Source organism: Rhinoraja longicauda, chromosome 7 (assembly GCF_053455715.1).
Source record: "Rhinoraja longicauda isolate Sanriku21f chromosome 7, sRhiLon1.1, whole genome shotgun sequence".
NCBI classification, from domain to species: Eukaryota; Metazoa; Chordata; class Chondrichthyes; order Rajiformes; family Arhynchobatidae; genus Rhinoraja; species Rhinoraja longicauda.
Window position 1 is genome coordinate 74,164,844 of NC_135959.1, and position 13,290 is coordinate 74,178,133.

Below are 13,290 nucleotides of genomic sequence, written 5' to 3' on the forward strand. Positions count from 1 at the left end.
GCCGCCGCGCGCGGCACATTCAACCGTCGCCGCCCGGACGTGGGGCGCGCGACCCGAGCCCCAGAGGTAACGGCGACCATCTGCCGGCTACACCCCAGCCCGAATACACTCCCCCCCCCTTCCTCCCCCCTCTTCCTCTCCCCTCCCTCTTCCTCCCCCCCCTCCCTCTCCCCCCTCTCCCTCTTCCTCCCCCTCCCTCTTCTTCTCCCCTCCCTCTCCCCCCCCTCCCTCTCCCCCCCTCCCTCTCCCCCCCCTCCCTCTCCCCCCTCTCCCTCTCCCCCCCTCTCCCTCTTCCTCCCCCTCCCTCTTCTTCTCCCCTCCCTCTCCCCCCCTCCCTCTCCCCCCTCTCCCTCTCCCCCCTCTCCCTCTCCCCCCCCTCCCTCTCCCCCCCCTCCCTCTCCCCCCCTCTTCCTCCCCCTCCCTCTTCCTCCCCCCCTCCCTCTCCCCCCCCTCCCTCTCCCCCCCCTCCCTCTCCCCCCCCTCCCTCTCCCCCCTCTCCCTCTCCCCCCTCTCCCTCTCCCCCCCCTCCCTCTCCCCCCCTCCCTCTCCCCCCTCTTCCTCCCCCCTCTTCCTCCCCCTCCCTCTTCCTCCCCCCCTCCCTCTCCCCCCCCTCCCTCTCCCCCCTCTCCCTCTCCCCCCTCTCCCTCTCCCCCCCTCCCTCTCCTCCCTCTTCCTCCCCCCCCTCCCTCTCCCCCCCCTCCCTCTCCCCCCCCTCCCTCTCCCCCCCTCCCTCTCCCCCCCCTCCCTCTCCCCCCTCTCCCTCTCCCCCCTCTCCCTCTCCCCCCCCTCTTCCTCCCCCCCCTCTTCCTCCCCCTCCCTCTTCCTCCCCCCCTCCCTCTCCCCCCCCTCCCTCTCCCCCCCCTCCCTCTCCCCCCCCTCCCTCTCCCCCCTCTCCCTCTCCCCCCTCTCCCTCTCCCCCCCCTCCCTCTCCCCCCCTCCCTCTCCCCCCTCTTCCTCCCCCCTCTTCCTCCCCCTCCCTCTTCCTCCCCCCCTCCCTCTCCCCCCCCTCCCTCTCCCCCCTCTCCCTCTCCCCCTCTCCCTCTCCCCCCCCTCCCTCTCCCCCCCTCCCTCTCCCCCCCTCTTCCTCCCCCCCTCTTCCTCCCCCTCTTCCTCCCCCCCTCCCTCTTCCTCCCCCTCCCTCTTCCTCCCCCTCCCTCTTCCTCCCCCCTCCCTCTTCCTCCCCCCCCTCCCTCTCCCCCCTCTCCCTCTTCCTCCCCCTCCCTCTTCTTCTCCCCCTCCCTCTCCCCCCTCTCCCTCTTCCTCCCCCCCTCCCTCTTCCTCCTCCCCCTTCCCTCCCCCCCCCCTTCCTCCCTTCCCTCTCCCTCCCCCCCCCCCCCCGGGTCCTGATTCTGCTGCCCCCTCCCCCCCCCACTCCGAGGTCCTGATCCTCCTCCTCCCCCCCTTGGGGTCCTGAATCTCCCCCTCCCCACCCTCCTGGTTCCCAATTCTTATTCCCCCACTCCTTATTCTTTTCTCCATTCCCCGTGAGACCCTTATTCACCCTCCCTGTGGTCCTGATACTTTCCCCGTTAATCTTGCACAGTAATTGTTGATTATTTTTCAGATTGGGACAAAATATATTTGCACAGGATCATGATTGCAGAATGACCAGTGACTGCAGTAAAACATCTATTCTCCAAGGTATGAAACAGAATCAGAAGAGCCTTTATTGTCATCCAAAAAAAAACAAGCTCATGATTTGTGAAATTGATGGTGGCCTACTGGAATCGAGATTCCAATTGGATTTGATTTGATGGTGTATTAAACTTTGGTGCTTTCGAGATTGCAATGTGAACTTTTAGTTGCTAGTTGTAAAAATCGACTTATTTGTGTTATTTTTTGCTCTAATTGTATTCCAAAGGGTGCTGTGTATATGCCACTTTTATTGTGGTAATGAGTAAAAGTTGTATATTGTTTGACAAAGAATGCTAACAATATTTTTACTGAACTACAAAATTATTAATTCAACAAATATTCAAAGCAGGGGTTATTAAAAGAATCTGCAGAATTAAATTGGAAGAAAGGTGGGAGTGGGACAAAGACTGGCAAATGATAGGTGGATAAAAGTGAGGAGGATCTTTGGTTTGTAACTATTGAACTTGAGTTTGAACTGAGTGTATCTATGTATGGTTTGTCTGCTCGATTTGGATAGCATGTAAAACAAAGCTTTTCCAAAGCACCTTGGTACACGTGACAATAATAAATCTAAAGCTACTTATTCATAAGTCATAGCAGAATTAGGCCATTCAGCCCATCAAGGCTACACCATTCAATCATAGGTGATCTATCTTTCCATCTGGACCTCATTCTCCTGCCTTCTCCCCAAAATTCTTGACACCCATACCCATACTAGTATCTGTCAATCTCCACCTTAAAAATACCCAACGTCTTGGCCTTCACAGCCATCTGTTGCAAGGAATTCCAGATTCATCATCTAACTGAAGAAATTCTCCTTTCTAAAGATACGTCCTTTTATTCCGAGGCTGTGTCCTCCGGTTCTAGACTCTCCCAATAATGGAAACATCCTCTCCACTAGTGGAAACATTTCCACATACACTTTATCCAAGCCTTTCACTATTAGGTAAGTTTCAGTGAGGTCCCCCCTCATCCTTGTAAACTCCAGTGAGTACAGTCCCAGTGTCGTCAAATGCTCATCATACATTAACCCAATCATCTCTGGCATCATTCTTGTAAACCTCCTCTGGACCATCTCCAATGCCAGAACATCCTCAAATATGGGGTCCTAAACCGCTCATAATACTCTTAAGTACGGTGTGAAGCCTTTATAAAGCCTCAGCATTACATTCCTGTACTTCTGTCTACATCAGACACAAACTGATCAAAGCTGCTGACCTCAACCAGTTGAAGACACTATCTCTTCTGCTTTGTATTGAATTCTGCAACATAAGACTTAAACTTTAGGGTTGTACTAGACCATGTGCTCTAATGTTGCACACTAATCTCTTGTGTGAGACCTTGTCAAAGGCTTTTTGAAAGTCTAGATACATACTATATTAAATTGCCTGGTTAATGATCTATTATTTTGTATATAATCTTGTATATCAATTGACTGAGGCTGACATCCTTCACCTTCAATTCTGAGATGAGATGAATGTAGGTCTTGCAGATGGGGCAAGGGATTATTTGTGATGTGGTACACTTGATTTACTGGGCCTAAAAGTGTTTGAACTGCCGATATTAAAGTCCTCAGTGGTGTTCCAGTTGCTTATTCTCAATTTTGAGTTATCGTAGGCAAGAGATTCCGAAGAATTTGTATCTGATTTTTTTCCAAGGAAACATTGAAGACTAGCTTGAAACCTTTCTTATTTTATCTTCTTGTTAATCTTGTTCTGGAGCTCGGAGTCTAGAAACAAAGAACTGCAGATGCGGTTTATATCAAAGATAGACACAAAATGCTGGAGTAACTCAGTGGGTCAGGCAGCATCTCTGGAGAAAAAGGATGGGCGACATTTTAAAATTCCTTCAGGAGGGTCACAACCTGAAACATCGCCCATCCTTTTTCTCGAGAGATGCTACCTGACCTGCTGAGTTACTCCAGCAGTTTGTATCTGTCTCAGAGTGTAGAGTCTGTTTCAGGAATTTAATCATTAGGTGAAACAGTTCTTTTAGATCTGGATATTCACCTGAGCTAGTCCTATTGGTCTTGGCTTTTCTCAAAATTCTCAACCTTTCCTATCTCTGAACTTTTGTGCTCATTGTTTGACTGCTACCTGGAATGAGAGCCTCAATGCTTGGGATTTTGATTTTGGCCAGGAAACTAACTTTGAACATCCAGTGAATTTGGAGGATTTTGCAAAGGGTCCTAGTCTCTGAACTGCACTGGAGAGCAGACATCACTGAAGCCTTGTGGACCACAAGTTGTGTGTTTGGATTGAGACATGCAAGAAACTGCAAATGCTGGCATCTTGAATAAAACACAAAGTGCTGGAATAATTCAGCGGGTCAGGCAGCATGTCTGGAGGATGTAGATAGGCAAGGTTTCGGGCAGGGACCCTTCACATCGTGTCTATGTTCTCCGGAGATGCTGCCTGACCCATTGAATTACGCCAGCATTTTGTGTGCTTGTTTGGTTTGAGGTCTTGATCTTCATGCATACATTTTATTTTAAGATGACGTGGGTGAACTTTGGCAAATTAATTTACTTTTATAATCGATGCCTATGTTTGCTGTGAGGTGGCTCCGTAAGTATGTGAAGAGGCTTGTATATTTTTATGGTGTCATTGTGAATCTTAACTGTTGGGATTCGTATGATGCGGTGGAGGCATGGTGATCAAGGATTATGGTTGTTTGGTGTAAGGGCTGTCCTCTGTTGTACTAGTTTCACTGTCGCCCTGCTGAGTTTCACTGTTTGCATCACTCGTTATCTCCTCCCCCACAGCCAACAATGAACCATTTTGGGCTCCACCTTTCTTTGATCATCATTGCTGGCATAGATCTGTCTTTTTTGATCACTCTAGTTGATGACAGGATGGTTCAGTTGCCTGATTACAGCAGGGAAGAAACTGTCCCTGAATCTGGAGGTGTGTGTTTTCATACATCTGTACCTTTTGCCTGATGGGAGAAGAGGGAGTGCGACTCATCTTCGATTATGCTGGTGACCTTTGCGAGGCAGTGTGAGGTATAAATGGAGTTAATGGAAGGGAGGTTGGTCTGGGCTACCTCCACAATTCTCTGTAATTTCTTGCGGTCTTGGGTTGAGCTGTTTCAAACCATGCTGTGATGCATCCCGATAAAATGCATATGGGATTATAATTAATTTGTTACTCCTTTGTAGATGTTGTGGCATTTGTGAACGTGTGGTCTTCAAACAGGACTGAAAACTATTCAAAATCGTTTGAAGAGGACTTGGTTGACATGGGTGCCAGGGTAAGTATTGCTTTTAACTATGAGATTTGAAAACTACTTGTTTCTTGGGTTAGAGTTTGTGGTGAGTATGCGGTTGAGTTGTGAAGTATTTCTCACAATAAAAGACAAATTCTGAACAGTTTGAACTTGGGGATGAAAACCGGCATGCTGTTGTGTTATTGTTGCATTTTGAGATTAGACAGAGCCAAACCAAAGTGAAGAAGGGTCCCGACCCGAAACGTCACCCATCCTTTTTCTCCAGAGATGCTGCCTGACCCGCTGAGTTGCTCCAGCACTTTGTGTCTATCAGAGCCAAAACAAAACCCGCATTTTAAAAAAAATTGTTGTGTTGAGAGCCTTTTACAGATGGTGAAGTAATATTGCCTGACTTGGCAGGTACTGTCAAAAGGTAAGTGTTTTCTCTCGTTGGAAACAATCTCAAGCCAATGAAACTATTTAAAAAAATCAAGTGTTTAATTGTGTTGAAATTATCTGTTGTGTCGAAAAATACGGCACTCAAACAATTGCATCAAGCGTTATAGAAAAATATTGCACTCAAGCAATTACATTGGACATTATGAACAGTTATTACCTCAGTTGCATAAGGTGTCTTCCTTGGCAATGCATGGAGAAGTTGGAGGTAATCTCTAGTCTCAGTTCGTTGACACAGCCATTGACTTGCACAGTTGATCATGAGAAAGGTGGACCTGCACTTACTTCTCCCCTTCCACCTACATTCCTTCCTTTAGCTGCACAATTCACGACTCTTTAAGCCTCCGGCCCCGCACCAACTTCTGTCTTTTCATCTCTGGCCTTTGCCCAGTCATGTGCAATTAAATTAAGACAATCAACCTGCAAACTGGTACGTCTTTGGAGTGTGGGAGTAAATCGGAGATCCCGGAGAAAAAAATCAGCCAGTCATCAATATTCTGTCCCTTATTCTTCATTCAGTTAATTAGCTTAGCTTCTAATCTGTAATTTACTCTGCTACATGGTGTTTATTTAATTCTTCGACTACACATCTACTTGGACTAACTTCATCAATCCTCTCCATTGCCTTCAAACTAACCACGATATCACTACCCTATCTAAACTTCTGTTTAACTGTTACCAAAGGCCGAGCTATAGCAACTTCTATCCACCCCTCACAACATTTTACCAACTATCATTAAACTGAGTGATACATTCACAGCAATAAACATCATTACCAAAATCATTCATTCTGGTTAACACCTCAAAGTCATCTGGTTTTGGGCTCCTCGCTTCTTGAAACCTCTTATTTTAAACTCTGAGCATAACAAGTGGTGACGTGGTAGAGTTGCGCCCTTACAATGTCAGAGACCCGGGTCCTGACTACGGGTACCGTCCGTATGGAATTTGTACATTCTCCCTGTGCCGGTGGGTTTTCCCCAAGTACTCTAGTTTCCTCCCCCATTCCAAAGATGTGCAAGTTTATAGGTTAATTACCTCTGTAATTTGTCCCCAGTGTGTAGGATAGGGTACCACTGATCATTGGTTGGTGCGGATTCGGTGGGCCGGAGCCTGTTTCCACGCTGTATCTCTAAACAAAATAATGCAAATGATACAAAGATGTTGGCATTTGCAAGGGGAATGTGGATCTCTGAAAGTGTCAACACAAATGGATGAATTGATATATGGCATGTGTAATGGCAGTTTCTATACCTTCTCAAAGTCCAACTTCGATAGCCATTACTGCTCGGGGATGGGGTGGAGGTATAGCTTACGCACTCACCACACTCTGAGATAACAAAAACAAATCTTCCAAACGCTGTTTCTTGATTAATTGATCTTTATTAAAGTAGCACAAATCAAAAGAGTAATTCATAACTTTTCGTTCTTATCAACTGTTTCTTCTTCAAACAATACAGTCGAGATCGTGTAGTCGTTACTGTGTGGTCATGGTTGTGTGGTTGTGGGTGGCGTGGTAAAAAAATGTATTCTCTCCATCCTCCGAGACTAAACTGACCTCCAATCTCTGTGGCTCCGCTAGCCTCCTCAGATGTAGACACTCCCCATTACGTATCAAATCACACCCACAAGCAGACAAAAAAGACAAACAAGAAATATTAAACATGGCCATAATATAATGACAGTAACTAATTTAAGTGTAAATGGCTCCTACAGCATGGTTGACTTAATTGGTTGGGCCATCACATGCAAACGTTGGAAAGTAAGGATGCCGCTGTATAAAACTTATCTGCCTCACTCGGGGTGTTGTATGCAACCCATTACAAGGAAGATGTGGAGAGGGCACAAAATAGGTTCACCAGGATGTTGCCCTATAATGGAGGGGATTAGTTTTCAGATGTTGGTCAAACATAGATTGTTTTTACTGGATTATTAAAGACCAAGGGGGTGACCTGAGGGATATATAGAATTATGGATAGGTTAGATAGTCAGAGCTTTCCCAGGATGGAAATGCTTAATATTTTTAACCTTTTTGAAAACACAAATATTGACTGCAATCAGTACAATTAGTCTGTAAATTTATAGTGTTCTCTAATTGATTCAGTCAAAGGTTTATGGACATAATACATGTTGTTAACCTCTTGATACATTGTTAATCACAAGGAGGCACATATAGAATCGTCGTTGTCTTTTCACCAGGATGTGGAACCTAAAACTAGAGGGTATAGGTTTAAGGGGAGAGGAGAAAGATTTAAGGTCAACCTTGTTGATCACTTTTTTTGCAGAGGATAGTGGGTATATGGGAAGAGTCATCAGTGGAACCTGTGGCGGCAGGTACAAATCACTTAAAAGTCATTTTGAAATGATATTGGATAGGAAAGGTTGAGTAGGCCAAATGCAGCAAATGGGACCAGCTCTTACAGATAACGTCGGCATGAAAGAGTTGGGCTGAAGAGCCTGTTCCGTGCTGTATGACTGACTTGCAGCCAGAACTCTGGACAAGTAATCCAGAGACGATGTGAATTCCTCTGCCCATTGGGGAATTTAAGTCTGGGTTATGTGGAGTTTTTCTTGAAAACTGACTTTGTCTGAATAATAGTCACTTTTGGAATTACTAGGTTATCAAATTATTTCATCTTTGACACAAGAAACTGCAGATGCTAGAACGTTCTCCCTGTGACCACATAGGTTTTATCCGGGTGCTTCGGTTTCCTCCCACATACAAAACACTTGCAGGTTTGTTGGTTAATTGCTGGTTGGTGTGGACTCAGTGGGCCAAAGGGCTTGTTTCCACACTGTATAAAGTCTGAAATCTGCCATCTTTCCCAGGTCTGGCATTTATGGCTTTGCACCTTGGCATGCCCAACAATTTTCACATTGTGAATTTATTCAAAAAAGTGAGCCTTGTCTCCTCAGTAAATGGAGATCGTTTTGCCATTGGATTTGAATGATTTGAATTACATTGCTGGATTGTTGCTGAGCCAAACAAAGGAAGTCAGGCAGCATCTGTGAAGGGAAATGGACCGTCTACTTCCTCTCCATCAGCTCATCTTTTATTTTGTTGCAAATTCCAGCATCTGCAATCTCTTATGCAATGCAATGCTTCCAATGCAATTAATAGTTGAATCAAAATTAATATTTGCCACTGTAGGAATTATGGATGTCAAAAGGCCTGCAAACCTTCTCAATCACTCCTCAAACTTATCCTTGTTATAAGTGGGTTTCTTCCAGGTGCTCCAGTTTCCTCACACATTGACCTCTGTAGGTTAATTGGCCTCTGTAAATTGCCCCTAGTGCGTAGGGAGTGGATGAGATAGTGGAATAGCATAGTACCAGTGTGAGCGGGTGAGCCATGGTCGACATGGACTCGGTGGGTCAAAGGGCCTGCTTTCATACTGTATCTGTATCAATCATTTGAAACAAATTGTAAAACAATAAGTGATGTTTTGGGTTGAGATCCTTCATCTGGACTGAGCCCAGCTTCGTTTGTTGAGTTTTGTGATTGTTTTTTCTTTTTTTAAATAAAACTGAATTCAGTAAACATTTTTGAAACTCTGAAATTTGTTTGCAGGTTTTAAAGTATTTCAATAAACACGTGACCCATGTGGTATTCAAGGATGGACATGAAAGCGTGTGGAAGAAGGCCCAGAAAACTGGCGTGAAATTAGTGTCTGTACTTTGGGTGGAAAGGTATGAACAATTCAATAAAACTATTTCTGAAAAATGATTGCTTAGAATTTAAGCATATTTAAAGCAAGATGATAAATGGATTTGAGATTTTTGAGATTACTCTGTGTATTTCCCTTGAAATCAATATTTTACTTGACAATGGACAATATTAAATAATCTGCATGTTGGCCCAGTAGCATAATAGCATGAGTTTTTCAACTAATGAGTTTTTGGACTGTTTTTAATTCATAGTTTTGTTTTGTATTTCTAATGTAGCTATGTGATGTTTTGCTCCATGATTATAATTGATTATAACAAACATACATTAAAGTTTAAAAGGACAAAGAGGGACCTCGCTGAAACCTACCGAATAGCGAAAGGCATGGATAGAGTAGATGCAGAGAGGATGTTTCCACTCGGAATAAAGGCTCATTTGGAAAGGAGATGAAGAGGAATTTATTTAGTCAGATGGTGGTGAATCTGTGGAATTCATTACAACAGACAGCTGTGGCCAAGTCATTAGGTATTTTTAAGGTGCAGGTTGACAGTTTCTTGACTAGTAAAGGTGTCAGGGGTTATTGGGAGAAGAATGGGGTTGAAAGGGAAAAATAGACTAGCCATGATTGCATAGCAGCGTAGACGTTGGGCTGAATGGCCTAATTCTGATCCTATAACTTATGAACCAAGGCATCTTGTATTAGATTTGCCTATGATTCTTCCAAGTCGTATGTGCAAACACATTTTCAAATCTTTCTTGGATATTTGGGCTACAGGATTTATGGTAGCACTATGCAAATATTGGCATGAAATTATTTTTTAAATCAATTTTGCAAATTGGGTACTGTTGATATCCTGACTTGTCCTTGAAGGTGGTGATGAGATGCTCTAGTCCTTCTCATGAAGGTGGTCTCCAGAGTGCTATTGGGTTGGTGTCTCAGGATACAAATTTGGTAACGATCAAGGACCAGTGATACATTCCCCATCCAAAATGGTGTGCAACTTGGAGGGATGTTTGCATGTGGCTGTGTTCCTTGTGATACTGTCTCAATTTCCATTACATGGACATATTTTAACTTGATTGAATGCAGGTTTTTTAAACTCGCCATTTAAAAAACAAAATGCTAATATTGCAACATCTGCCAATTGATTAGTGTGAAGAACTGTGATCATTTTTGTGACAATCACCATTCTGCCCAAAATGCTGCCAGCTTGTCCTTATAATTGTGCATGATTGCAGTAGGTTGTTGTAATGAAGAAGGGGAAAAAGTGATAAATTAGCCATAGAAAAAAGGCAATTAAAAAGCAAGTTGTGCATTTCAATGCAGTCTCGATATACTTAAACTTTACTTGAAGCTCTTGAGTGTAGCGTAGGTTCACTAGGTTAATTCCCGGAATGGCGGGACTGTCGTATGTTGAAAGGCTGGAGCAATTAGGCTTGTATACACTGGAATTTAGAAGGATGAGGGGGGATCTTATTGAAACATATAAGATAATTAGGGGATTGGACACATTAGAGGCAGGAAACATGTTCCCAATGTTGGGGGAGTCCAGAACAAGGGGCCACAGTTTAAGAATAGGGGGTAGGCCATTTAGAACGGAGATGAGGAAGAACTTTTTCAGTCAGAGAGTGGTGAAGGTGTGGAATTCTCTGCCTCAGAAGGCAGTGGAGGCCAGTTCGTTGGATGCTTTCAAGAGAGAGCTGGATAGAGCTCTTAAGGATAGCGGAGTGAGGGGGTATGGGGAGAAGGCAGGAACGGGGTACTGATTGAGAGTGATCAGCCATGATCGCATTGAATGGCGGTGCTGGCTCGAAGGGCTGACTGGCCTACTCCTGCACCTATTGTCTATTGTCTATTGTCTATTGAGTGCTGGAATGATTTCCTGCCATGTTTTTTAGTATTGAGATTTAACAAACTATAAAGTGTAGTCAATTAAAGGTCTAGTCATTAATTAAGGTTTAATATGTACCATTAATGAATATCAGGAGAGACAAGAGTGTTTGATTGTCTTATGTCCCAGATAGAACAGTGAAATTCAGACTTGCAGCAGCACAACAATATTATAAGGAAATAAATGTTTAGATTAATATTTGACTAATGCACAAAAACAAATTAATCTTTTTGCCTAGTGTTAATGTTATTTAATTTATTTTATAGGTGTTTGATGACGCACACCCATGTTGATGAATCCTTATTTCCTGCAATCAATGAAAGTAAACATTCACCTAAAAATAAGAGGACAGTAAGTACAGTACATGGAATGATCCATGTTCATTTAGAAAGTGCAATTTTTAGTTTAAAAATTAGAAGTATGGTGTGTATATTTCTCTATTTGTGTGTAAAACACCTTAACTGATTGGATTGTTTTCTTTTGAGAATGTCAAAAGTAAAATGGTGTCTAACACTGTACTTGACTGTATTCAGCAGCTAAAGTCAAAGGCTGATGAAAGCCGAAATGTTTCTGTTGCAGTCAGACAAAATGTTTCCAGCAAGTGCATATTCACATGTTTTCTTCTTGTCGTGATGAATTAAATGTAAGCAAAGCCGTTTGAATGATTGCACAATAGCATGCAGATATGATTTGGTTTAGTTTTGTTTAGAGATAGTGTGGAAACAGGCCCTTCAGCCCACGGAGTCCACGCTCACCAGCGATCCCTGCACGCTAACACTATCCTACACATGAGGGACAATTTACAGTTTTACATAGCCAATTAGCCTACAAACTTGTAGGTGTTTGGAGTGTGGGAGGAAACCGGAGCTCCTGGAGAAAACCCGCGCAGGTCATGGAGAGAACGTACAAACTCTGTGCGGACACCACCTGTAGTCAGGATCGAACCCAAACCCGGGTCTCTGGTGCTGTAAGGTAGCAACGATACTGCTGCATCGCCATTTTAATCCCCTTTTTAATATCAAATATTTGGTTTTGAAATCTGTTTTGAGATTCTTTTGTTGAAAATTACCAATGATTCATTGGTGCTGTATTGTCACATGTACCGAGGTACAGTGAAATTCTTTTTTACATACTGTTCAGTAAAAGTATAACTTGCAAAAGCACATCTTAGATTCGATACAAGTGTATAGGAATAGCACACTGAGACAGTATACAAGTGTCGCCAGTTTGGCGCCATTTTCAGGGTCAAGTTGTTATAGGTGTAGAGTTCCTAACCTGGCCATAAAGGCCCGTTGTCCTGGCATAACCGTTAGTGTCGTCCACCACTGCTCCGCGTGCACTGCGCTGCCGATTGCATCCGGTCCACACGCTCAGCACTTGGAGCGATGCCCTATCCTTCCGAGCCCCAGGTTGTTGCAGGGCCGCCAGCGGCCCACTCCACCATAGAGGTGCACTGCAAAGCCTCCCGCAGACTGCTATCGCCCCTTTGTTTTTTGCATCTGCCGCTGCCATGTTGAATCTCTTCACCCTCCACTCCGGCCTTCGGGGGCGAGCAGGGTTCGGCAGCTTGCCTCTTGGTGATGGCTTTTCCGGCTTTGCAGTGGGTGAGCCAGGTTTGATGCCAGGGGAAAGGCACGGCACCACAATCTGCCAGCAGGTCTTGCCTCTCCGTGCTTCCCTTTTCCATTTTCATTGTACTCTGTTTGCTTAGTCAGTTTTCCTTTCAAAATGTGCATATATTAGGGGGGGGGGAGGAGAGGGAGGAACCTTAATGAAAGGTGATAATTGTGATTATTAAAATGTGTGAACTTAAATTCTATTTTGGTTCACGGCACAATCCTATCTATTTATTTATTTACTTATTTATTTTTCCGGTCAATACAATACAACAGATTGACCATATAGTTAAATAGTACGAAATCATTATATCAAAAATAAAACAATATAATCACACATGATATTCTCTGACCGAAAAAAAGGCGTAGGCTAAAGCCAAAGCTTATTGTGCCTGTCCTTACTTAATAAAGCATTACCACAACTAGCCAAAATAGCAGTGAAACAAAACAATGAAACAAAATATAATTTTAAAAAAGCACAACATCATAAGTCAGAAGCAGATAAACAAAACATAAAAAGAAACACTAATATAATCAAGAAACATCATTTCTGTCATGTTAGTAATTACTCAGTGTTGGTCACATATTTTGTATCTTTCAAATATATTATTTTTGAACATTTTCTTGAATTTAAACATATTACTACACTCTTTGATCATGGTCTATTTGGTAGTATTGCATAAATACAACATTAATCAATGAAATTAAATTCTAATAATAAGTCTAGGATTTAAAGGTATTATCAGAAATGGTGACCATGAACCTGCAGGATTGTGGTAAGAATACATAGAATTCCTCCAGCAATTTGTTTCTTGACTGG

At 43.7% G+C, this 13,290-nt stretch overlaps 1 protein-coding gene across 2 annotated transcripts in view; it reads left to right on the forward strand.

Annotated features, from left to right (window-relative positions):
- LOC144595392 (microcephalin-like) overlaps window positions 1–13,290 on the forward strand; it is a 72,888-nt gene continuing 59,598 nt past the window's right edge. For both annotated transcript variants that reach the window (XM_078402894.1, XM_078402893.1), the window contains exons 1-5: window positions 1–66; window positions 1,565–1,641; window positions 4,796–4,887; window positions 8,867–8,985; window positions 11,121–11,205. In XM_078402894.1, coding sequence (XP_078259020.1) covers window positions 1,605–1,641; window positions 4,796–4,887; window positions 8,867–8,985; window positions 11,121–11,205 — 333 coding nt within the window. In that variant the 5' untranslated portion in view covers window positions 1–66; window positions 1,565–1,604. The remainder of the gene's footprint in view (window positions 67–1,564; window positions 1,642–4,795; window positions 4,888–8,866; window positions 8,986–11,120; window positions 11,206–13,290) is intronic.